Below are 24,432 nucleotides of genomic sequence, written 5' to 3' on the forward strand. Positions count from 1 at the left end.
TAGGGTGATAGGTAAGGTGGAGGTGATATGATTCTTGACTAGTCTCTCAAAGCACTTCATGATGATAGAAGTGAGTGCTACAGGGCGATAGTCATTTACTTTTGCATTCTTGGGAACAGGAACATTGGTGGCCCTCTTGAAGCATGTGGGAACAGCAGACTGGGATAGGGATTGATTGAATATGTCCGTAAACACACCAGCCAGCTGGTCTGCGCTTGCTCTGAGATGCCGCCTGGGCCGGCAGCTGTGCGAGGGTTAACACGTTTAAATGTGTTACGTCGGCCACCGTCCTTGGTAGCTGGCCGCGTCGGTGGCACTGTTAAAAGAAAAATCTGCCGTTTCCAGCTACAACAGTCATTTACAAGATTAACAATGTCTACACTGTATTTCTCATCAATTTGATGGACAATTTTTTTTGCTTTTCTTTCAAAAACTATTTCTAAGTGACACCAAACTTTTGAAAGGTAGTGTGAATATACATACATACATATATACGCATACATATATATCAATGAATTGGCAAGGGCACTAGAACAGCCTACAATTAATGAATTATTAACTCACTGAGGTCAGTCCCGTACTTCACCCCAGGCTTGGGCACCCACCCCCTGCTGCGGAAGTAATGGTAGGCCATGTATGACGTCTCAAAGTGGGGCTGGACCGACCGGAACATCTCCCACAGCTGGAGCACCGATAATGGTTCCTGAAGAGGAAGTCAGAAAGACTCGCACTAAACAAACATGCACCATAACAGCAGGCTTTAGTTAATAAGACGTATATGTTTCTAAGACTGTAGCTTCTTACCTCATTGTAGTAAACTGAAAGGCATCCTAATGCATATACCAAGAAGAAAGCCTGAAAGAAGAAAATAATGTTCAAAATACCAGAAAAAGAGAAATACAGTGTCTTAGAGGGAGGAGCCTACTCCTAAAGTCTAAAATGGCATCTATCCCATAGATCAGTGGTCACCAACCAGTCAATCGTGATCGACTGGTCTATCGCCAAGCCTTTCCTAGTAGATTGCCAAACATTTCTGTAAAAAGCCCAATGATAAAGCCTTGCATTCCTATTTTGTTTAGCTCCGTCTGGTAGCGGTAGGTGCACTTGATTCAGCTGGCCTGCGCACCGGGTAGTCAAAGTGTTCCGATTTTGAACCATTTCATGTGTCTGAAGGTACAAACTCCCCCTACCGGGCAGGCCTGGAGAGCAAATCAAGTGCACTTATAGGCCTACCGCTAGCCTATCAAATAGCTCAGATCACCTGCAGCTTCCACGATCCCACAGCGAAGTTGATAGTCAACTACACCTCCTGATGTAATGGAGGTAATTTAGAGATATCAGCACCTCCTGATGTAATTTAGAGATATCAGCACCTCCTGATGTAATTTAGAGATATCAGCACCTCCTGATGTAATTTAGAGATATCAGCACCTCCTGATGTAATTTAGAGATATCAGCACCTCCTGATGTAATTTAGAGATATCAGCACCTCCTGATGTAATTTAGAGATATCAGCACCTCCTGATGTAATGGAGGTAATTTAGAGATATCAGCAGCAGGTCATGATGAGATTGGTGCCTCTTTGGTGAATTGGTGCCTCACTGTCTTCCTCGATTACTGAGCCTCTAATGTACAATGCATTCGGAAAGTATTCAGACCCCTTCCTTTTCTCCACATTTTGTTACGTTGCAGCCTTATTCTAAATTTGATTTTTTTTTTTTTATTCCCGTCATCAATCTACACACAATACCCCATAATGACAAAGCAAAAACTGGTTTTTAGAAATGTTTGCAAATGTATTAACAAAAAAGAGAAATATCATATTTACATAAGTATATGGACCCTTTGCTTTGAGCCTCAAAATTCAGCTCAGGTGCATCCTGTTTCCATTGAACATCCTTGAGATGTTTCTACAACTTGATTAGAGTCCACCTGTGGTAAATTCAACTGATTGGATATGATTTGGAAAGGCACACACCTGTTTATATAATGTCCCACAGTTGACCGTGCATGTCAGAGAAAAACCAAGCCATGAGGTCGAAGGAATTGTCCGTACAGCTCCGAGACAGAATTGTGTCGAGGCACAGATCTGGGGAAGGGTAACAAGACATTTCTGCAGCATTGAAGCAAGAACACAGTGGCCTCCATCATTCTTAAAAGGAAGAAGTTCGGAACCACCAAGACTCCGGCTAGAGCTGGCCGCCCGGGTAAACAGCAATCGGGGGAGAAGGGCCTTGGTCAGGGAGGTGACCAAGAACCCGACGGTCACTCTGACAGAGCTCCAGAGTTTCTCTGGCGATGGGAGAACCTTCCAGAAGGACAACCATCTCTGCAGCACCAACAACCAGGCCTTTATGCTAGTGTGTCCAGACGGAAGCCACAAAAAAGGCACATGACAGCCCGCTTGGCGTTTGCCAAAAGGCATCTAAAGGACTCTGACCATGAGAAACAAGATTCTCTGGTCTGATGAAAACAAGATTGGCCTGAATGCCAAGCATCACATCTGGAGGAAACCTGGCACCATCCCTATGGTGAAGCATGGTGGTGGCAGCATCATGCTGTGGGGATGTTTTTCAGCGGCAGGGACTGAGAGACTAGTCAGGATCGAGGGAAAGATGAACGGAGCAAAGTACAGAGAGATCCTTGATGAAAACCTGCTCCAGAGTGCTCAGGACCTCAGACTGGGACGAAGGTTCACCTTCCAACAGGACAACGACTAAGCACACAAGCAACAACGCAGGAAAGGCTTCGGGACAAGTCTCTGAATGTTCTTGAGTGGCCCAGCCAGAGCCCGGACTTGAACATCTCTGGAAAGACCTGAAAATAGCTGTGCAGCAACGCTCCCCATACAACCTTATAGCTTGAGAGGATCTGCAGAGAAGAATAGGAGAAACTCCCCAAATACAGGTGTCAAGCTTGTAGCGTCATACCCAAGAAGACTTGAGTAATCACTGCCAAAGGTGCATCAACAAAGTACTGAGTAAAGGGTCTGAATTATTCTTCTGAAAATGTGATACTTCTGTTTATTTTTTATAAATTTGCTAACATTTCTAATAATCTGTTTTTGCTTTGTCATTATGGTGTATTGTGTGTAGATTTGATGAGGGAAATAAACGATTTAATCAATTTTAGAATAAGGCTGTAATGTAACAAAATGTGGCAAAGGGGTCTGAATACTTTCCAAATGCACTGTATACCTCACGTGTTGAAATATAATTTAAAAATGGTTGGTGAAGAACAACATTGGCAGGGCAATTCAAGCATAGCCAATATGCAGTGATAATGTATTGGGCCTACAGCCTACTGCACAAACCTCATTGCTACAGTACTTTTTAATAGGTTAATGTTGCAAAGACTTACGATTTTTTTTAAAGTCATTAAAAAAAAGTTTGAGCAGTAGATCTCGGCCTGCATTTTGAGTCAGAAAGTGATCTTGGCTCATAAAAGGTTGCTTTACAACACCCTAGATAATGGCACTCTAGTGTACTAGGGGCACAGTATTGGTGGTACTAGTGGAGGTGTCATCAGGACGGGGAGGGTGGTAGGGACAGAGGACAAGGGAGGGTGGTGGGGACAGAGGACAAGGGAGGGTTGTGACGACAAGGGAGGGTTGTGAGGACAGGGAGGGTTGTGGGGACAGGGAGGGTTGTGGGGACAGGGAGGGTTGTGGGGACAGTGGACAGGGAGGGTTGTGGGGACAGTGGACAGGGAGGGTTGTGAGGACAGTGGAGCGTTGTGAGGACAGTGGAGCGTTGTGAGGACAGTGGACAGGGAGGGTTGTGAGGACAGGGAGGGTTGAGAGGACAGTGGACAGGGAGGGTTGTGGGGACAGGGAGGGTTGTGGGGACAGTGGACAGGGAGGGTTGTGGGGACAGTGGACAGCGAGGGTTGTGGGGACAGTGGACAGGGAGGGTTGTGAGGACAGTGGACAGGGAGGGTTGTGGGGACAGTGGACAGGGAGGGTTGTGAGGACAGTGGAGCGTTGTGAGGACAGTGGAGCGTTGTGAGGACAGTGGACAGGGAGGGTTGTGGGGACAGTGGACAGGGAGGGTTGTGGGGACAGGGAGGGTTGTGGGGACAGTGGACAGGGAGGGTTGTGAGGACAGTGGACAGGGAGGGTTGTGAGGACAGTGGACAGGGAGGGTTGTGAGGACAGGGAGGGTTGTGGGGACGGCGGACAGGGAGGGTTGTGAGGACAGTGGACAGGGAGGGTTGTGAGGACGGCGGACAGGGAGGGTTGTGAGGACAGTGGACAGGGAGGGTTGTGAGGACAGTGGACAGGGAGGGTTGTGGGGACGGCGGACAGGGAGGGTTGTGGGGACGGCGGACAGGGAGGGTTGTGGGGACAGTGGACAGGGAGGGTTGTGAGGACAGTGGACAGGGAGGGTTGTGAGGACAGTGGACAGGGAGGGTTGTGGGGACGGCGGTGAGTTGAGTCACTCAGCCTCACTTCAGAACACTAACAGCTCTGTGAGGTCACACAATCACCTCCAATACCTCTCTACCTCAGCAGACCTCACACCATCAAACCACATCAGACAACCCCACACCAGCAAACCCCATCAGACCTCACCCCATCAGTCCTCACCCCAGCAGACCCCATCAGACCTCAAACCAGCAGACCACATCAGCAGACCCCACCCCATCAGACCTCACCCCATCAGACCTCACCCCATCAGACCTCACCCCATCAGACCTCACCCCATCAGACCTCACCCCATCAGCAAACCCCATCAGCAAACCCCATCAGCAAACCCCATCAGCAAACCCCATCAGACCCCACACCACCAGCAAACCCCACACCACCAGCAAACCCCATCAGACCTCACACCACCAGCAAACCCCATCAGACCTCACACCACCAGCAAACCCCATCAGACCTCACACCACCAGCAAACCCCATCAGACCTCACACCACCAGCAAACCCCATCAGACCTCACACCACCAGCAAACCCCATCAGACCTCACACCACCAGCAAACCCCATCAGACCTCACACCACCAGCAAACCCCATCAGACCCCACACCACCAGCAGACCCCATCAGACCCCACACCAGCAGTGTAACGGATGTGAAATGGCTAGCTAGTTAGCGGGTACGCGCTAGTAGCGTTTCAATCAGTTACGTCACTTGCTCTGAAACCTAGATGTAGTGTTGCCCCTTGCTCTGCCGCGGCCTTTGTGGAGCGATGGGTAACGACGCTTCGTGGGTGTCAGTTGTTGATGTGAGCAGAGGGTCCCTGGTTCGCGCCCGTGTCGGGGCGAGGGGACGGTTTAAAGTTATACTGTTACAGCAGCAGACCCCATCAGACCTCACACCATCAGCAAACCCCATCAGACCTCACACCACCAGCAGACCCCATCAGACCTCACACCACCAGCAACCCCCATCAGACCTCACACCACCAGCAGACCTCACACCACCAGCAGACCCCATCAGCCCTCACACCACCAGCAATCCCCATCAGACCTCACACCACCAGCAGACCCCATCAGACCTCACACCACCAGCAAACCCCATCAGACCTCACACCACCAGCAGACCCCATCAGACCTCACACCACCAGCAGACCCCATCAGACCTCACACCACCAGCAGACCCCATCAGACCTCACACCACCAGCAGACCCCATCAGACCTCACACCACCAGCAAACCCCATCAGACCTCACACCACCAGCAAACCCCATCAGACCTCACACCACCAGCAAACCCCATCAGACCTCACACCATCAGACCTCACACCACCAGCAAACCCCATCAGACCTCACACCACCAGCAAACCCCATCAGACCTCACACCATCAGACCTCACACCATCAGACCTCACACCATCAGACCTCACACCATCAGACCTCACACCATCAGACCTCACACCATCAGACCTCACACCATCAGACCTCACACCACCAGCAAACCCCATCAGACCTCACACCACCAGCAAACCCCATCAGACCTCACACCACCAGCAACCCCCATCAGACCTCACACCACCAGCAACCCCCATCAGACCTCACACCACCAGCAGACCCCAGCAGACCTCACACCACCAGCAGACCCCAGCAGACCTCACACCACCAGCAGACCCCATCAGACCTCACACCACCAGCAGACCCCATCAGACCTCACACCACCAGCAGACCCCATCAGACCTCACACCACCAGCAGACCCCATCAGACCTCACACCACCAGCAGACCCCATCAGACCTCACACCACCAGCAGACCCCATCAGACCTCACACCACCAGCAGACCCCATCAGACCTCACACCACCAGCAGACCCCATCAGACCTCACACCACCAGCAAACCCCATCAGACCTCACCCCAGCAGACCCCATCAGACCTCACCCCAGCAGACCCCATCAGACCTCACACCAGCAGACCCCATCAGACCTCACACCAGCAGACCCCATCAGACCTCACACCAGCAGACCCCATACCAGCAGACCCCACACCAGCAGACCCCATACCAGCAGACCCCATCAGACCTCACACCAGCAGACCCCATCAGACCTCACACCAGCAGACCCCATCAGACCTCACACCAGCAGACCCCATCAGACCTCACACCAGCAGACCCCATCAGACCTCACACCAGCAGACCCCATCAGACCTCACACCAGCAGACCCATCAGAAAAAACAAAACCATGTATTCTGCTGGAGTGTCAGAGCTGAGCTGTTGATTATTCCAGAGTCATGAGGACTGAGGGTTGGTCCTAGGACTGACACAAACATGTTTCAATAACACAACTCCTCCTCCTCATCATCATCATCCAGCTGTGACAATAGAATCCTTATTAACATGTTATTGATTCCCTCTATCACAGCCAAACTACGGTTCAGGACAACTAGAGTAGAGAAGAATACAGAGAACAGCAGAGTGGATGGTGTCTTACCTCCTCCAGAGTCAGTTGAAGGTACTCTAGCAGCCTGAAGGGGTTGACTCTACACACTCTCCTCACTGTCATCCCTGGCCCTGCTATGCCCTGCTGGAACACACAGAACCACAATTCATCAGATAGACACATGATCCCAGACACATGATCCCAGAACACATCAGTTAGAAACATGATCCCAGGGCCTCCGACACATCGCAGTGTTGAGGCTTCACTGCCCGCCAGGACCGGGAGTCCCATTGGACGGCCTACAATTGGCCCAGCATCGCCCTGGGTTAGGGGAGTGTTTGGCGGGGGGGTTTTCCTTGGCCCATCGCACTCTAGCGACTCCTTGTGGCGGGCCGGGTCCTTACAAGCTGACTTCAGTCACAGCCGTATATAATCACAGCCGTATATATTCCCCCCCAAGCAGACACAGATGGCCCTGAACGAACTTTATCTGACTCTTTGTAAACTGGAAACCACACACCCTGAGGCTGCATTCATCGTAGCTGGGGATTTTAACAAGGCTAATCTGAAAACAAAACTCCCTATATTCTATCAGCATATCGATTGTGCTACCAGGGCTGGTAAAACCTTGGATCATTGTTATACTAACTTCCGCGACGCATATAAGGCCCTCCCCCGCCCTCCTTTCGGAAAAGCTGACCACGACTCCAAGCTCCCGCGCTCAGGTCTGTTCAACGCTGGTCCGACCAATCTGATTCCACGCTTCAAGACTGCTTCGATCACGTGGATTGGGATATGTTCCGCATTGCGTCCAACAACAACATTGACGAATACGCTGAGTCGGTGAGCGAGTTCATTAGAAAGTGCATTGACGATGTCGTACCCACAGCAACGATTAAAATATTCCCAAACAAGAAACCGTGGATTGATGGCAGCATTCGCGTGAAACTGAAAACGCGAACCACTGCTTTTAACCAGGGCAAGGTGACCGGAAACATGACCGAATACAAACAGTGTAGCTATTCCCTCCGCAAGGCAATCAAACAAGCTAAGTCCCAGTATAGAGACAAAGTAGAGTCGCAATTCAACAGCTCAGACACAAGAGGTATGTGGCAGGGTCTACAGTCAATCACGGATTACAAAAAGAAAACCAGCCCCGTCGCGGACCAGGATGTCTTGCTCCCAGACAGACTAAATAACTTTTTTGCTCGCTTTGAGGTCAATACAGTGCCACTGACACGGCCTGCTACCAAAACCTGCGGGCTCTCCTTCACTGCAGCCGTGGTGAGTAAAACATTTAAACGCGTTAACCCTCGCAAGGCTGCAGGCCCAGACGGCATTCCCAGCCGCGTCCTCAGAGCATGCGCAGACCAGCTGGCTGGTGTGTTTAAGGACATATTCAATCAATCCTTATCCCAGTCTGCTGTTCCCACATGCTTCAAGAGGGCCACCATTGTTCCTGTTCCCAAGAAAGCTAAGGTAACTGAGCTAAACGACTACCGCCCCGTAGCACTCACTTCCGTCATCATGAAGTGCTTTGAGAGACTAGTCAAGGACCATATCACCTCCACCCTACCTGACACCCTAGACCCACTCCAATTTGCTTACCGACCCAATAGGTCCACAGACGACGCAATCGCAACCACACTGCACACTGCCCTAACCCATCTGGACAAGAGGAATACCTATGTGAGAATGCTGTTCATCGACTACAGCTCAGCATTTAACACCATAGTACCCTCCAAACTCGTCATCAAGCTCGAGACCCCGGGTCTCGACCCCGCCCTGTGCAACACGGGCCACCCCCAGGTGGTGAGGGTAGGAAACAATATCTCCACCCCGCTGATCCTCAACACTGGGGCCCCACAAGGGTGCGTTCTGAGCCCTCTCCTGTACTCCCTGTTCACCCACGACTGCGTGGCCATGCACGCCTCCAACTCAATCATCAAGTTTGCGGACGACACTACAGTGGTAGGCTTGATTACCAACAACGACGAGACGGCCTACAGGGAGGAGGTGAGGGCCCTCGGAGTGTGGTGTCAGGAAAATAACCTCACACTCAATGTCAACAAAACAAAGGAGATGATTGTGGACTTCAGGAAACAGCAGAGGGAGCACCCCCCTATCCACATCGACGGGACAGTAGTGGAGAAGGTGGAAAGTTTTAAGTTCCTCGGTGTACACATCACGGACAAACTGAATTGGTCCACCCACACAGACAGCATTGTGAAGAAGGCGCAGCAGCGCCTCTTCAACCTCAGGAGGCTGAAGAAATTCGGCTTGTCACCAAAAGCACTCACAAACTTCTACAGATGCACAATCGAGAGCATCCTGTCGGGCTGTATCACCGCCTGGTACGGCAACTGCTCCGCCCACAACCGTAAGGCTCTCCAGAGGGTAGTGAGGTCTGCACAATGCATCACCGGGGGCAAACTACCTGCCCTCCAGGACACCTACACCACCCAATGTCACAGGAAGGCCATAAAGATCATCAAGGACAACAACCACCCGAGCCACTGCCTCTTCACCCCGCTATCATCCAGAAGGCGAGGTCAGTACAGGTGCATCAAAGCTGGGACCGAGAGACTGAAAAACAGCTTCTATCTCAAGGCCATCAGACTGTTAAACAGCCATCACTAACATTTAGCGGCCGCTGCCAACATACTGACTCAACTCCAGCCACTTTAATAATGGGAATTGATGGAAATTATGTAAAAATGTATCACTAGCCACTTTAAACAATGCCACTTAATATAATGTTAACATACCCTACATTACTCATCTCATATGTATATACTGTACTATATATCATCCACTGCATCTTGCCATCTTCATCCCTTTATGTAATACATGTATCACTAGCCACTTTAAACAATGCCACTTAATATAATGTTAACATACCCTACATTACTCATCTCATATGTATAGACTGTACACTATACCATCTACTGCATCTTGCCTATGCCGTTCTGTACCATCACTCATTTATATATCTTTATGTACATATTCTTTATCCCTTTACACTTGTGTGTATAAGGTAGTAGTTGTGGAATTGTTAGGTTAGATTACTTGTTGGTTATTACTGCATTGTCGGAACTAGAAGCACAAGCATTTCGCTACACTCGCATTAACATCTGCTAACCATGTGTATGTGACAAATAAAATTTGATTTACCTTGACAACACTATGCTCCTCTTCCTCCTCCATCACCAGTACATACTCATACCCACGGTCTGCCCCCTGTCGGCCTGCGTCTGTCTGTCTGTCTCTCTGCAGGGTGAGGGTCTCCAGCACGCTGTCCTCCAGGCGACAGCCACAGTCAACCAGCCAGTCATCATGCCTGGGGCACCGGACCGTAGCCAGGGCCGCTGGGTCTATCTGCTGGGGCTCCTGGGTGTAAAGCTCAGACAGTGGGTCGAACCGACCATCTCCTTCACTCCTAGGCCTCTTAGCTTGGGAACACTGACTGTCCTGCTCCCCCTGATCCTCTGGGCTCCAGGAGTCTGATGCCTGGCCCTGCTGTCTCCCTGTCCCTGCCTGTTCTGAGGCCATGTCCTGGGGTTTACCTGCCCCTGTTTCCTCACTCCTGTGAGGGCTGGCTGGGCAGTCATCATTTCCATTTTCCTCTCTGAGCTCTGGCTCCATTGGCTGACAAAGTCTCTGCAGCATCTGATTGACAACCTCCTCCTCCAATCCTTGAGCTAGGAGTACGTCCCGTGCCCAGCTCAAATGCTTCTGGTACCTGGGAGAGAGGAGACAGGTAGACTCATGCTGTGTAACTGGTAGACAGCAATACACTACATGATCAAAAGTAAGTGGACACCTGCTCGTCAAACATCTCATTCCAAAATCATGGGCATTAATATGGAGTTGTTCCACCCCTTTGCTGCTATAACAGCCTCCACTCTTCTGGGAAGGCTTTCCACTAGATGTTGGAACATTGCTGCTATTACAGCCTCCACTCTTCTGGGAAGGCTTTCCACTAGATGTTGGAACATTGCTGCTATAACAGCCTCCACTCTTCTGGGAAGGCTTTCCACTAGATGTTGGAACATTGCTGCTATAACAGCCTCCACTCTTCTGGGAAGGCTTTCCACTAGATGTTGGAACATTGCTGCAGGGACTTGCTTCCATTCAGCCACAAGAGCATTAGTGAGGCCGGGCACTGATGTTGAGGCGATTAGGCCTGGCTCGCTGTCGGCGTTCCTATTTATCCCAAAGCTGTTTGATGGGGTTGAGGTCAGGGCTCTGTGCAGGCCAATCAAGTTCTTCCACACAGATCTCAACAAACCATTTCTGTATGGACCTTGCTTTGTGCACGGGGGCATTGTCATGCTGAAACAGGAAAGGGCTTCCCCAAAGTTGGAAGCACAGGATCGTCTAGAATGTCATTGTATGCTGTAGCATTAAAATTTCCCTTCACTGGAACTAAAGGGCCTAGCCCAAACTATGAAAAACAGCCCCAGACCATTATTTCTCCTTCATCAAACTTTACAGTTGGCACTATGCATTCGGGCAGGTAGTGTTCTCCTGGCATCCGCCAAACCCAGATTCATCCATTGGACTGCCAGATGGTGAAGCGTTGAGTCATTACTCCAGAGAACGTGTTTCCACTGCTCCAGAGTTCAATGGCGGTGAGCTTTACACCACTCCAGCCGACGCTTGGCATTGTGCATGGTGATCTTAGGTTTGTGTGATGCTGCTCGGCCATGGAAACCCATTTCATGAAGCTCCAGACAGTTCTTGTGCTGACTTGCTACCAGAGGCAGTTTAGAACTCAGTAGTGAGTGTTGCAACAGAGGACAGACGATTTTTACACACTTCAGCACTCGGCGGTCCCGTTCTGGGAGTTTGTGTGGCCTACCACTTCTTGGCTGAGCCGTTGTTGCTCCTAGACGTTTCCACATCACAATAACAGCACTTACAGTTGAACGGGGCAGCTCTAACAGGGCAGAAATGTGACAAACTGACTTGTTGGAAAGGTGGCATCCTATGACTGTCACGTTGAAAGTCACTGAGCTCTTCTGTACGGACCATTGTCAGCAACGGATGTGGCTGAAATAGCAGAGTCCACTAATTCAAAGGGGTGTCCACATACTTTTGTATATAGAGTTGAAGTCGGAAGTTTACATACACTTAGGTTGGAGTCATTAAAACTTGTTTTTCAACCGCTCCACAAATTTCTTGTTAACAATCTATAGTTTTGGCAAGTTGTTTAGGACATCTACTTTGTGCATGACAAGTAATCGTTCCAACAATTGTTTACAGACAGATTATTTCACTGTATCACAATTCCAGTGGGTCAGAAGTTTACATACACTAAGTTGACTGTGCCTTTACGCAGCTTGGAAAATTCCAGAAAATGATGTCATGGCTTTAGAAGCTTCTGATAGGCTAATTTACATCATTTGAGTCAATTGGAGGTGTACCTGTGGATGTATTTCAAGGCCTACCTTCAAACCCAGTGCCTCTTTGCTTGATATCATGGGAAAATCAAAAGAAATCAGCCAAGACCTCCACAAGTCTGGTTCATCCTTGGAAGCAATTTCCAAATGCCTGAAGGTACCACATTCATTTGTACAAACAATAGTACGCAAGTATAAACACCATGGGACCACGCAGCCGTCATACCACTCAGGAAGGAGACGCGTTCTGTCTCCTAGAGATGAAAGTACTTTTGTGCGAAAAGTGCAAATCAATCCCAGAACAGCAAAGGACCTTGTGAAGATGCTGGAGGAAACCGGTACAAAAGTATCTATATCCACAGTAAAACGAGTCCTATATCGACATAACCTGAAAGACCGCTCAGCAAGGAAGAAGCCACTGCTCCAAAACCGCCATAAAAAAGCCAGACTACGGTTTGCAACTACACATGGGGACAAAGAGGGTACTTTTTGGACAAATGTCCTCTGGTCTGATGAAACAAAAATAGAACCGTTTGGCCATAATGACCATCATTAAGTTTGGAGGAAAAAGGGGGATGCTTGCAAGCCAAAGAACACCATCCTAACCGTGAAGCACGGGGGTGGCAGCATCATGTTATGGGGGTGCTTTACTGCAGGAGGGACTGGTGCACTTCACAAAATAGATGGCATCATGAGGGAGGAAAATTATGTGGATATATTGAAGCAACATCTCAAGACATCAGTCAGGAAGTTAAAGCTTGGTCACAAATGGGTCTTCCAAATGGACAATGACCTCAAGCATACTTCCAAACTTGTGGCAAAATGGCTTAAGGACAACAAAGTCAAGGTATTGGAGTGGCTATGATAAAGCCCTGACCTCAATCCCATAGAAAATTTGTGGGCAGAACTGAAAAAGTGTGTGCCAGCAAGGAGGCCTACAGACCTGACTCAGTTACACCAGCTCTGTCAGGAGGACTGGGCCAAAATTCACCCAACTTATTGTGGGAAGCTTGTGGAAGGCTACCCGAAACGTTTGACCCAAGTTAAACTATTTAAAGGCAATGCTACCAAATACTAATTGTATGTATGTAAACTTCTTACCCACTGGGAATGTGATGAAAGAAATAAAAGCAGAAATAAATCATTCTCTACTATTATTCTGACATTTCACATTCTTAAAATAAAGTGGTGATCCTAACTGACCTAAGACAGGGAATTTTTACCAGGATTAATGTTAGGAATAGTGAAAAGCAGTGGTCTAGGGCCACCAGTGGTCTACGGCCGCGACCGGGAGGTCCGTGGGGCGACGCACAATTGGCCTAGCGTCGTCCGGGTTAGGGAGGGTTTGGCCGGTAGGGATATCCTTGTCTCATCGCGCACCAGCGACTCCTGTGGCGGGCCGGGCGCAGTGCGCGCTAACCAAGGGGGCCAGGTGCACGGTGTTTCCTCCGACACATTGGTGCGGCTGGGTTCCTGGTTGGAGGCGCGCTGTGTTAAGCAGTGCGGCTTGGTTGGGTTGTGCTTCGGAGGACGCATGGCTTTCGACCTTCGTCTCTCCCGAGCCGTACGGGAGTTGGGTTAGGGTTAGCTTACCTAACCCTAACCCTTTCGACCTTCGTCTCTCCCGAGCCGTACGGGAGTTGTAGCGATGAGACAAGATAGTAATTACTAACAATTGGATCCCATGAAATTGGGGAGAAAAGGGGGTAAAATTTAAAATATATAAAAAATATTAAAAAATAATAATAATACATGTATTTGGCTAAGGTGATTGTAAACTTCCGAATTCAACTGTACAGTGTATCATAAGATGAATGCACTAAGTTGCTGTGTGTGAGTGTCTGCTAAATGACTAAAATGTAGAGGGAGGAGAGGAGTGAGATCTGCAAGGCCATGATGCTGGAACTAAAACACAGATCAGAGGTCAGACTGAGGGTTTACTCTGCTAGCTAGTTTGTTAAATAACATGCTGCTGTTTCCTGCCATGCTTCCTCTGGTCAACTCTATCAACTCAAAACATTTGACATGTATCAGAATGTGGCCTCTTGTTTTACCCTTCTATTCCATTGTACTGTATATTCTACTGTACTCTGTCATAACATACACCAGTCAGCAACCGGTGTGGCTAAAATAGAAGAATCCACTCATTTGAAGGGGTATACACATACTGCTGTATATTTAGTGTACCTTCAGAACATTCAAATGAAAGCTACTACTGTTTGTGTCGACTGCTGTAGCCATCTAGTCCTGCTCGATCAACAGCTACTTACTTGAACAGGGAGATGACGGGTAGAACTCTCTCACCAAACTCTACAGAGACAGAGGGTGGACACGTTAAGATGGGCCAGTTCTACAACACTGTTGACCAATGCAATTATAGACAAGCCTGGTGAATACTCACTTTCCCATTGGTGTGAGATACTGTGGTCTGGTCTGCTTCTTGACAAGATGCCTTTACCAAAGTAACCCTTGATTAAAAAAAACATGACAAAGTCAAAATGCATGGCTAGTTACTGAAGTAGTGAGGGACTAGTAGCTAGCTTCATCATACTAACGTTAGTAGCTAGCTTCATCATACTAACGTTAGTAGCTAGCTTCATCATACTAACGTTAGTAGCTAGCTTCATCATACTAACGTTAGTAGCTAGCTTCATCATACTAACGTTAGTAGCTAGCTTCATCATACTAACGGTAGTAGCTAGCTTCATCATACTAACGGTAGTAGCTAGCTTCATCATACTAACGGTAGTAGCTAGCTTCATCATACTAACGTTAGTAGCTAGCTTCATCATACTAACGTTAGTAGCTAGCTTCATCATACTAACGTTAGTAGCTAGCTTCATCATACTAACGTTAGTAGCTAGCTTCATCATACTAACGTTGGTAGCTAGCTTCATCATACTAACGTTGGTAGCTAGCTTCATCATACTAACGTTGGTAGCTAGCTTCATCATACTAACGTTAGTAGCTAGCTTCATCATACTAACGTTAGTAGCTAGCTTCATCATACTAACGTTAGTAGCTAGCTTCATCATACTAACGTTAGTAGCTAGCTTCATCATACTAACGTTAGTAGCTAGCTTCATCATACTAACGTTAGTAGCTAGCTTCATCATACTAACGTTAGTAGCTAGCTTCATCATACTAACGGTAGTAGCTAGCTTCATCATACTAACGTTAGTAGCTAGCTTCATCATACTAACGTTAGTAGCTAGCTTCATCATACTAACGTTAGTAGCTAGCTTCATCATACTAACGTTAGTAGCTAGCTTCATCATACTAACGTTAGTAGCTAGCTTCATCATACTAACGTTGGTAGCTAGCTTCATCATACTAACGTTGGTAGCTAGCTTCATCATACTAACGTTAGTAGCTAGCTTCATCATACTAACGTTAGTAGCTAGCTTCATCATACTAACGTTAGTAGCTAGCTTCATCATACTAACGTTAGTAGCTAGCTTCATCATACTAACGTTAGTAGCTAGCTTCATCATACTAACGTTAGTAGCTAGCTTCATCATACTAACGTTAGTAGCTAGCTTCATCATACTAACGTTAGTAGCTAGCTTCATCATACTAACGTTAGTAGCTAGCTTCATCATACTAACGTTAGTAGCTAGCTTCATCATACTAACGTTAGTAGCTAGCTTCATCATACTAACGTTAGTAGCTAGCTTCATCATACTAACGTTAGTAGCTAGCTTCATCATACTAACGTTAGTAGCTAGCTTCATCATACTAACGTTAGTAGCTAGCTTCATCATACTAACGTTAGTAGCTAGCTTCATCATACTAACGTTAGTAGCTAGCTTCATCATACTAACGTTAGTAGCTAGCTTCATCATACTAACGTTAGTAGCTAGCTTCATCATACTAACGTTAGTAGCTAGCTTCATCATACTAACGTTAGTAGCTAGCTTCATCATACTAACGTTAGTAGCTAGCTTCATCATACTAACGTTAGTAGCTAGCTTCATCATACTAACGTTAGTAGCTAGCTTCATCATACTAACGTTAGTAGCTAGCTTCATCATACTAACGTTAGTAGCTAGCTTCATCATACTAACGTTAGTAGCTAGCTTCATCATACTAACGTTAGTAGCTAGCTTCATCATACTAACGTTAGTAGGCTCCTCTCAACAGTGAATGTTAATTGAATATTTAGCTAAACAACTGTCTTAATCAACAGAGCCTGCTGGCTGCTACACACCTTGCCGTAGAGAGCTTGTATGTGTTCAGGGTCCCTGACAACGACATGCTGGTTGACCATATCTGCTCTGTAGATGATGGTCTGCTGCAGCCTCGCATCCACCGCAGCAAGAGGGACAGGAAACGGGGCGTCGTACGCCTCATACACTCTGGGCCGCCGTTTGGGTGCCTGGAACACCGCATCCATCATGGCGTTAAGTATGGACGTATCTGACAACACATATGTTATTTGCTTCTCCTCTTGTATGGATGCGTTACATTACTAGAACAAGCCGTAATGTGGAACACACGCTGTTCAATGAGTGTTACACCAATTCCTTCCGTCGGAACACACTGGTATATTACACTTCGGTCCTAGCCACACTGAGTGTAATAAAGATTTCCAACCAGTAAGAGGGGATGTTTGTCATGTTAATGCCTGTTAGGGTCAGAAAGCCAGTGTACTATCTATTCTACAACCTCGATCACACTCAATTAGTAGGCTTACAATTGTTTAAGGTCAACATCTTCAGACTATGATGTGTACTAATGTTTCAGAGTTTATCAGCATCAGACCTGCCTTATTCTCACATTGAAACATAGTTTTTGTGTCTAATAGGCTAAAACACACATTATGTTAACATCTGACTCCAGAGTAAACTGTTCTTGCCATTTGTAGTCCATGACAGTTCAGATTTACATATGCTACTTTTTCACCAAGTAGTTTGTATGTAGTGAACTACTTTTTAAAGTAACTTTAGTGAACTAAACTATACTTAAGGGGAGCATTAGTGTAGATTAACTTATTCTAGTGTGAAGTAATTGGTATCTTGGTAATCTATCTTTTTAGAGTAGCTTCCCCAACATTGGTTGATGTTGATGTTTAGAGTAGCTTCCCCAACACTGATTAATGTTGATGTTTAGAGTAGCTTCCCCAACACTGATTAATGTTGATGTTTAGAGTAGCTTCCCCAACACTGACTAATGTTGATGTTTAGAGTAGCTTCCCCAACACTGACTAATGTTGATGTTTAGAGTAGCTTCCTCAACACTGATTCATGTTGATGTTTAGAGTAGCTTCCCCAACACTGATTAATGTTGATGTTTAGAGTAGCTTCCTCAACACTGACTAATGTTGATGTTTAGAGTAGCTTCCTCAACACTGATTAATGTTGATGTTTAGAGTAGCTTCCCCAACACTGATTAATGTTGATGTTTAGAGTAGCTTCCCCAACACTGATTAATGTTGATGTTTAGAGTAGCTTCCCCAACACTGATTAATGTTGATGTTTAGAGTAGCTTCCCCAACACTGATTAATGTTGATGTTTAGAGTAGCTTCCCCAACACTGACTAATGTTGATGTTTAGAGTAGCTTCCCCAACACTGATTAATGTTGATGTTTAGAGTAGCTTCCCCAACACTGATTAATGTTGATGTTTAGAGTAGCTTCCCCAACACTGACTAATGTTGATGTTTAGAGTAGCTTCCTCAACACTGATTCATGTTGATGTTTAGAGTAGCTTCCCCAACACTGATTAATGTTGATGTTTAGAGTAGCTTCCCCAACACTGATTAATGTTGATGTTTAGAGTAGCTTCCCCAACACTGACTAATGTTGATGTTTAGAGTAGCTTCCCCAACACTGATTAATGTTGATGTTTAGAGTAGCTTCCCCAACACTGATTAATGTTGATGTTTAGAGTAGCTTCCCCAACACTGACTAATGTTGATGTTTAGAGTAGCTTCCCCAACACTGATTAATGTTGATGTTTAGAGTGGCTTCCCCAACACTGATTAATGTTGATGTTTAGAGTAGCGTAGGTCAGTATGATGATTAGTAAATACTCCAGTGGTCCAGTCATCATCCTGAAGGAAACTTCCACACATGGAAACATTTCAGCCATGGACGGAGCAAAGGTTTGCACTGACTCTGAATCCCTTCTTTCAAAACCAGCAGTGACCTGATCCTAACCCTAACTTGACCCTAACCAGCACCAGTGACCTAACCCTAACCTGACCTAACCCTAACCCTAACCTACCCATCAGCATTTGATGCATCATAATATTACCGAAGACTGCATCGTGGTCACGTGGCAGTGGAGTCAACAGAAAGGAAGGCATGCCCTCATTGCTCAGGCTACAGAGCAAAGATTACTGGGACAAAAGTCAAGATTCTCCTCTCCCCTGTCTCCTCATATTGTGTGTCATGTTTGATGTTTAGTCACAATACAGTTTATTTACTGGTAACACTTTTATTAGGGTTAGGGTTGGTTGTAACTACTAATCCGACTGGGTTGGAATATGTGAATATATATTGTATATTAGTTTGTATGTATTTATGTGAATATGTCTATTGTTGAAACCAAGCCCGAACACCCGGGCCATTTTCCCAGACACAGATTAAGACTAGTCCTGGATTAAAACACATTCTCCATTGATATTCTCATTGAACACACGTTTTAGTCCAGGACTAGGCTTAATCTGTATCTGGGAAATCAGCCCACGTTTTATACCTCCTACATACAAAGTGTTATTCTGAGCCAATGGGCTGTGGGGAGGATCCACACTGGAGTCAGAATGAAGGACAAGATTCTCTGGTGTTTTGGAACAGTTATGTGAATTCACACTGGAGTCAGAATGAAGAACAAGGTGTTTTGGAACATGGATGTTCTGGCATCAAGGCCACAGCTCAGACACAGCTAAGCACTGTACAATTCGTATGACTGATATTCAACATTAATTTCAAGTGGGAAAAAGCTCTTGATTTGTTCATTTCTCCAGTCAGTGGAAATTAATGACAACAACAGTCTAAATTCCTAAAACAATTTATTCAATACAACATATTCAGCGTTTACCCTGAATGCAGTCTCTGCGAATGTGGTAACATTGCCTTTAAATTTCAATCACGCTACAGCGCAGATCTTCCTTGCTACGGATTGAATATAGCCCTATTTAGATCCACTGCTGAGAGTTTTAGAATGTAGTGTGAGTTCCACTGCTGAGAGTTCTAGTGAGAGATCCACTGCTGAGAGTTTTAGAATGTAGTGTGAGTTCCACTGCTGAGAGTTCTAGTGAGAGGTCCACTGCTGAGAGTTTTAGTGAGAGGTCCACTGCTGAGAGTTTTAGAATGTAGTGTGAGTTCCACTGCTGAGAGTTCTAGAATGTAGTGTGAGGTCCACTGCTGAGAGTTCTAGAATGTAGTGTGAGTTCCACTGCTGAGAGTTCTAGAATGTAGTGTGAGTTCCACTGCTGAGAGTTCTAGAATGTAGTGTGAGTTCCACTGCTGAGAGTTTTAGAATGTAGTGTGAGTTCCACTGCTGAGAGTTCTAGTGAGAGGTCCACTGCTGAGAGTTTTAGTGAGAGGTCCACTGCTGAGAGTTCTAGTGAGAGATCCACTGCTGAGAGTTTTAGAATGTAGTGTGAGGTCCACTGCTGAGAGTTTTAGGTGGGCGGACAGCTCTCTGGGACGGGTTTCACAATGTGTGGCCAAGAAGAAACTCTTTCTCAACTCACACAGTCTCACACTGAGAACCCTTTCCCTTTTCTTTAGATCTTCACAGAATGCTTGTCTCAGAAAATATGTTTCATAGTGTAATACAACAGAGACATGCTTGAGCATGTTATTAAAGCTTTACTTTGATTGTCTAATTTGACTTTGGGGATTTTTGTTGACTAAGTTCTCTGGACAACAGTTTGTACTGTGTTCTACATGTGGAGACTGAACATTTGAAGATTTTCAAGCTCTTAATTTGTAAGTCTCTAGAATGGCTATGATCTGTGTGTAAAGTAAAATGGAAAAATACCAGAAATTCACAGAGAGATATTATATACTTAATGAAAGAAAGTGGTTTATTGTGAATGTTATGAAACGTCTCATGTCTGACTGACTAATAATCTATCTCTTCTTGCAGGGTGTCAGACACTAAACACTAATCAGGTTGAAGCCTTTGTTACCAGTGAATGACTGAAGGGGAAGTCGTCAGCAGCATGGTTGAACCTGTCACACCCCCACATGACTCATTTTAATGTAGGGTGAAATCTGATTATTGCAAACCTCCCACGTTCTCTGTGTGCTCTGTGGTCCTCTGTAGTTCAGTTAGTAGAGCATGGTCCTCTGTAGTTCAGTTAGTAGAGCATGGTCCTCTGTAGTTCAGTTAGTAGAGCATGGTCCTCTGTAGCTCAGTTAGTAGAGCATGGTCCTCTGTAGCTCAGATAGTAGAGCATTGTCCTCTGTAGCTCAGTTAGTAGAGCATGGTCCTCTGTAGTTAGTAGAGCATGGTCCTCTGTAGTTAGTAGAGCATGGTCCTCTGTAGCTCAGATAGTAGAGCATGGTCCTCTGTAGTTCAGTTAGTAGAGCATGGTCCTCTGTAGCTCAGTTAGTAGAGCATGGTCCTCTGTAGCTCAGATAGTAGAGCATGGTCCTCTGTAGCTCAGTTAGTAGAGCATGGTCCTCTGTAGCTCAGTTAGTAGAGCATGGTCCTCTGTAGCTCAGATAGTAGAGCATGGTCCTCTGTAGCTCAGTTAGTAGAGCATGGTCCTCTGTAGCTCAGTTAGTAGAGCATGGTCCTCTGTAGCTCAGATAGTAGAGCATGGTCCTCTGTAGCTCAGTTAGTAGAGCATGGTCCTCTGTAGCTCAGATAGTAGAGCATGGTCCTCTGTAGCTCAGTTAGTAGAGCATGGTCCTCTGTAGCTCAGATAGTAGAGCATGGTCCTCTGTAGCTCAGTTAGTAGAGCATGGTCCTCTGTTGTTCAGTTAGTAGAGCATTGTCCTCTGTAGCTCAGATAGTAGAGCATGGTCCTCTGTAGTTCAGTTAGTAGAGCATGGTCCTCTGTAGCTCAGTTAGTAGAGCATGGTCCTCTGTAGCTCAGCTAGTAGAGCATGGTCCTCTGTAGCTCAGATAGTAGAGCATGGTCCTCTGTAGTTCAGTTAGTAGAGCATGGTCCTCTGTAGCTCAGCTAGTAGAGCATGGTCCTCTGTAGCTCAGATAGTAGAGCATGGTCCTCTGTAGCTCAGTTAGTAGAGCATGGTCCTCTGTAGTTAGTAGACCATGGTCCTCTGTTGTTCATTTAGTAGAGCATGGTCCTCTGTTGTTCATTTAGTAGAGCATGGTCCTCTGTAGTTAGTAGAGCATGGTCCTCTGTAGTTAGTAGAGCATGGTCCTCTGTAGTTAGTAGAGCATGGTCCTCTGTAGTTAGTAGAGCATGGTCCTCTGTAGCTCAGTTAGTAGAGCATGGTCCTCTGTAGCTCAGTTAGTAGAGCATGGTCCTCTGTAGCTCAGTTAGTAGAGCATTGTCCTCTGTAGCTCAGATAGTAGAGCATGGTCCTCTGTAGCTCAGCTAGTAGAGCATTGTCCTCTGTAGCTCAGTTAGTAGAGCATGGTCCTCTGTAGCTCAGCTAGTAGAGCATTGTCCTCTAGCTCAGTTAGTAGAGCATGGTCCTCTGTAGCTCAGATAGTAGAGCATGGTGCTCTGTAGCTCAGATAGTAGAGCATGGTGCTCTGTAGTTAGTAGAGCATAGTCCTCTGTAGCTCAGTTAGTAGAGCATAGTCCTCTGTAGATCAGTTAGTAGAGCATAGTCCTCTGTAGCTCAGATAGTAGAGCATGGTGCTCTGTAGTTAGTAGAGCATAGTCCTCTGTAGCTCAGTTAGTAGAGCATAGTCCTCTGTAGCTCAGATAGTAGAGCATGGTCCTCTGTAGCTCAGATAGTAGAGCATGGTGCTCTGTAGTTAGTAGAGCATAGTCCTCTGTAGCTCAGATAGTAGAGCATGGTCCTCTGTAGCTCAGTTAGTAGAGCATAGTCCTCTGTAGCTCAGATAGTAGAGCATGGTGCTCTGTAGTTAGTAGAGCATAGTCCTCTGTAGCTCAGATAGTAGAGTATGGTCCTCTGTTGTTCAGTTAGTAGAGCATGGTCCTCTGTAGCTCAGTTAGTAGAGCATGGTCCTCTGTAGCTCAGTTAGTAGAGCATGGTCCTCTGTAGCTCAGTTAGTAGAGCATGGTCCTCTGTAGCTCAGATAGTAGAGCATGGTCCTCTGTTGTTCAGTTAGTAGAGCATGGTCCTCTGTAGCTCAGATAGTAGAGCATGGTGCTCTGTAGTTAGTAGAGCATAGTCCTCTGTAGCTCAGATAGTAGAGCATGGTCCTCTGTAGCTCAGATAGTAGAGCATGGTGCTCTGTAGCTCAGATAGTAGAGCATGGTGCTCTGTAGTTAGTAGAGCATAGTCCTCTGTAGCTCAGATAGTAGAGCATGGTGCTCTGTAGTTAGTAGAGCATAGTCCTCTGTAGCTCAGATAGTAGAGCATGGTCCTCTGTAGTTAGTAGAGCATAGTCCTCTGTAGCTCAGATAGTAGAGCATGGTCCTCTGTAGTTAGTAGAGCATGGTCCTCTGTTGTTCAGTTAGTAGAGCATGGTCCTCTGTAGCTCAGTTAGTAGAGCATGGTCCTCTGTAGCTCAGATAGTAGAGCATGGTCCTCTGTAGCTCAGTTAGTAGAGCATGGTCCTCTGTTGTTCAGTTAGTAGAGCATGGTCCTCTGTAGTTAGTAGAGCATGGTCCTCTGTAGCTCAGATAATAGAGCATGGTCCTCTGTAGTTAGTAGAGCATGGTCCTCTGTAGCTCAGATAGTAGAGCATAGTCCTCTGTAGCTCAGATAGTAGAGCATGGTCCTCTGTAGTTCAGTTAGTAGAGCATGGTCCTCTGTAGTTAGTAGAGCATGGTCCTCTGTTGTTCAGTTAGTAGAGCATGGTCCTCTGTAGCTCAGATAGTAGAGCATGGTCCTCTGTAGCTCAGATAGTAGAGCATGGTCCTCTGTAGCTCAGATAGTAGAGCATGGTCCTCTGTTGTTCAGTTAGTAGAGCATGGTCCTCTGTTGTTCAGTTAGTAGAGCATGGTCCTCTGTAGCTCAGATAGTAGAGCATGGTCCTCTGTAGCTCAGATAGTAGAGCATGGTCCTCTGTTGTTCAGTTAGTAGAGCATGGTCCTCTGTTGTTCAGTTAGTAGAGCATGGTCCTCTGTTGTTCAGTTAGTAGAGCATGGTCCTCTGTAGCTCAGCTGGTGGAGCATGGTGCTTGCCAATACAAACATTAACATTGACTTCCTTATCCAGAGTGCTATATTTGGACATGTTCCTTTAAGGGGGTTTCAGGAGAGGGAAAATATACTTTTGAAAATGAGTTTCCAGAAATACTGCAAAATCTTGGCAGGGCTAAGTCAGCTGAGACTGGACACTAACAAAGTGAGGATATGCTGACAAGACATAAATAACACATTTAATCATCGGCATCATAGGAACAGCATCAGGCTGCCTTCCAGAATACCCACCTGCCAAGTACACTTTATTTTTTAGGACCTATGGAGAGATGCCTGGGTCTCATCTTGCAGTAGGCTAGATAATATATCATAATATATATCCAGTAGGCTAGATTATATATTATCATAATATATATCCAGTAGGTTAGATAATATAATATATCATAATATATATCCAGTAGGCTGGATAATATATCATAATATATATCCAGTAGGCTGGATAACATAATATATCATAACATATATCCAGTAGGCTAGATAATAAAATATATCATAACATATATGCAGTAGGCTAGATAATATAATATATCATAATATAAATGCAATAGGCTGGATAATATAATATATATGGAGTAGGCTAGATAATATAATATATCATAATATAAATGCAATAGGCTGGATAATATAATATATATGGAGTAGGCTAGATAATATAATATATCATAATATAAATGCAATAGGCTGGATAATATAATATATATGGAGTAGGCTAGATAATATAATATATCATAATATAAATGCAATAGGCTGGATAATATAATATATATGGAGTAGGCTAGATAATATAATATCACAATATATATCCAGTAGGCTGGATAATATAATATCACAATATATATCCAGTAGGCTAGATAATATAATATCACAATATATATCCAGTAGGCTGGATAATATAATATCACAATATATA

At 45.9% G+C, this 24,432-nt stretch overlaps 1 protein-coding gene across 2 annotated transcripts in view; it reads right to left on the reverse strand.

Moving 5' to 3' along the window:
• Positions 1-16,746, reverse strand: part of tsen2 (TSEN2 tRNA splicing endonuclease subunit) — a 28,622-nt gene extending 11,876 nt beyond the window's left edge. The window contains exons 1-7 of one of the 2 annotated variants that reach the window (XM_038983285.1): positions 16,461-16,746; positions 14,652-14,718; positions 14,521-14,560; positions 10,020-10,587; positions 6,897-6,986; positions 805-855; positions 565-703 (exon numbers count right to left, since the gene is read on the reverse strand). In XM_038983285.1, coding sequence (XP_038839213.1) covers positions 565-703; positions 805-855; positions 6,897-6,986; positions 10,020-10,587; positions 14,521-14,560; positions 14,652-14,718; positions 16,461-16,649 — 1,144 coding nt within the window. In that variant the 5' untranslated portion in view covers positions 16,650-16,746. Of the gene's footprint in view, positions 1-564; positions 704-804; positions 856-6,896; positions 6,990-10,019; positions 10,588-14,520; positions 14,561-14,651; positions 14,719-16,460 lie in introns of both variants that reach the window. The other variant, XM_038983284.1, reaches the window with a different exon arrangement.
• Positions 16,747-24,432: the final 7,686 nt, after the last annotated feature.

The sequence above is a fragment of the Salvelinus namaycush genome, unplaced genomic scaffold (genome assembly GCF_016432855.1).
Source record: "Salvelinus namaycush isolate Seneca unplaced genomic scaffold, SaNama_1.0 Scaffold157, whole genome shotgun sequence".
NCBI lineage: Eukaryota > Metazoa > Chordata > Actinopteri > Salmoniformes > Salmonidae > Salvelinus > Salvelinus namaycush.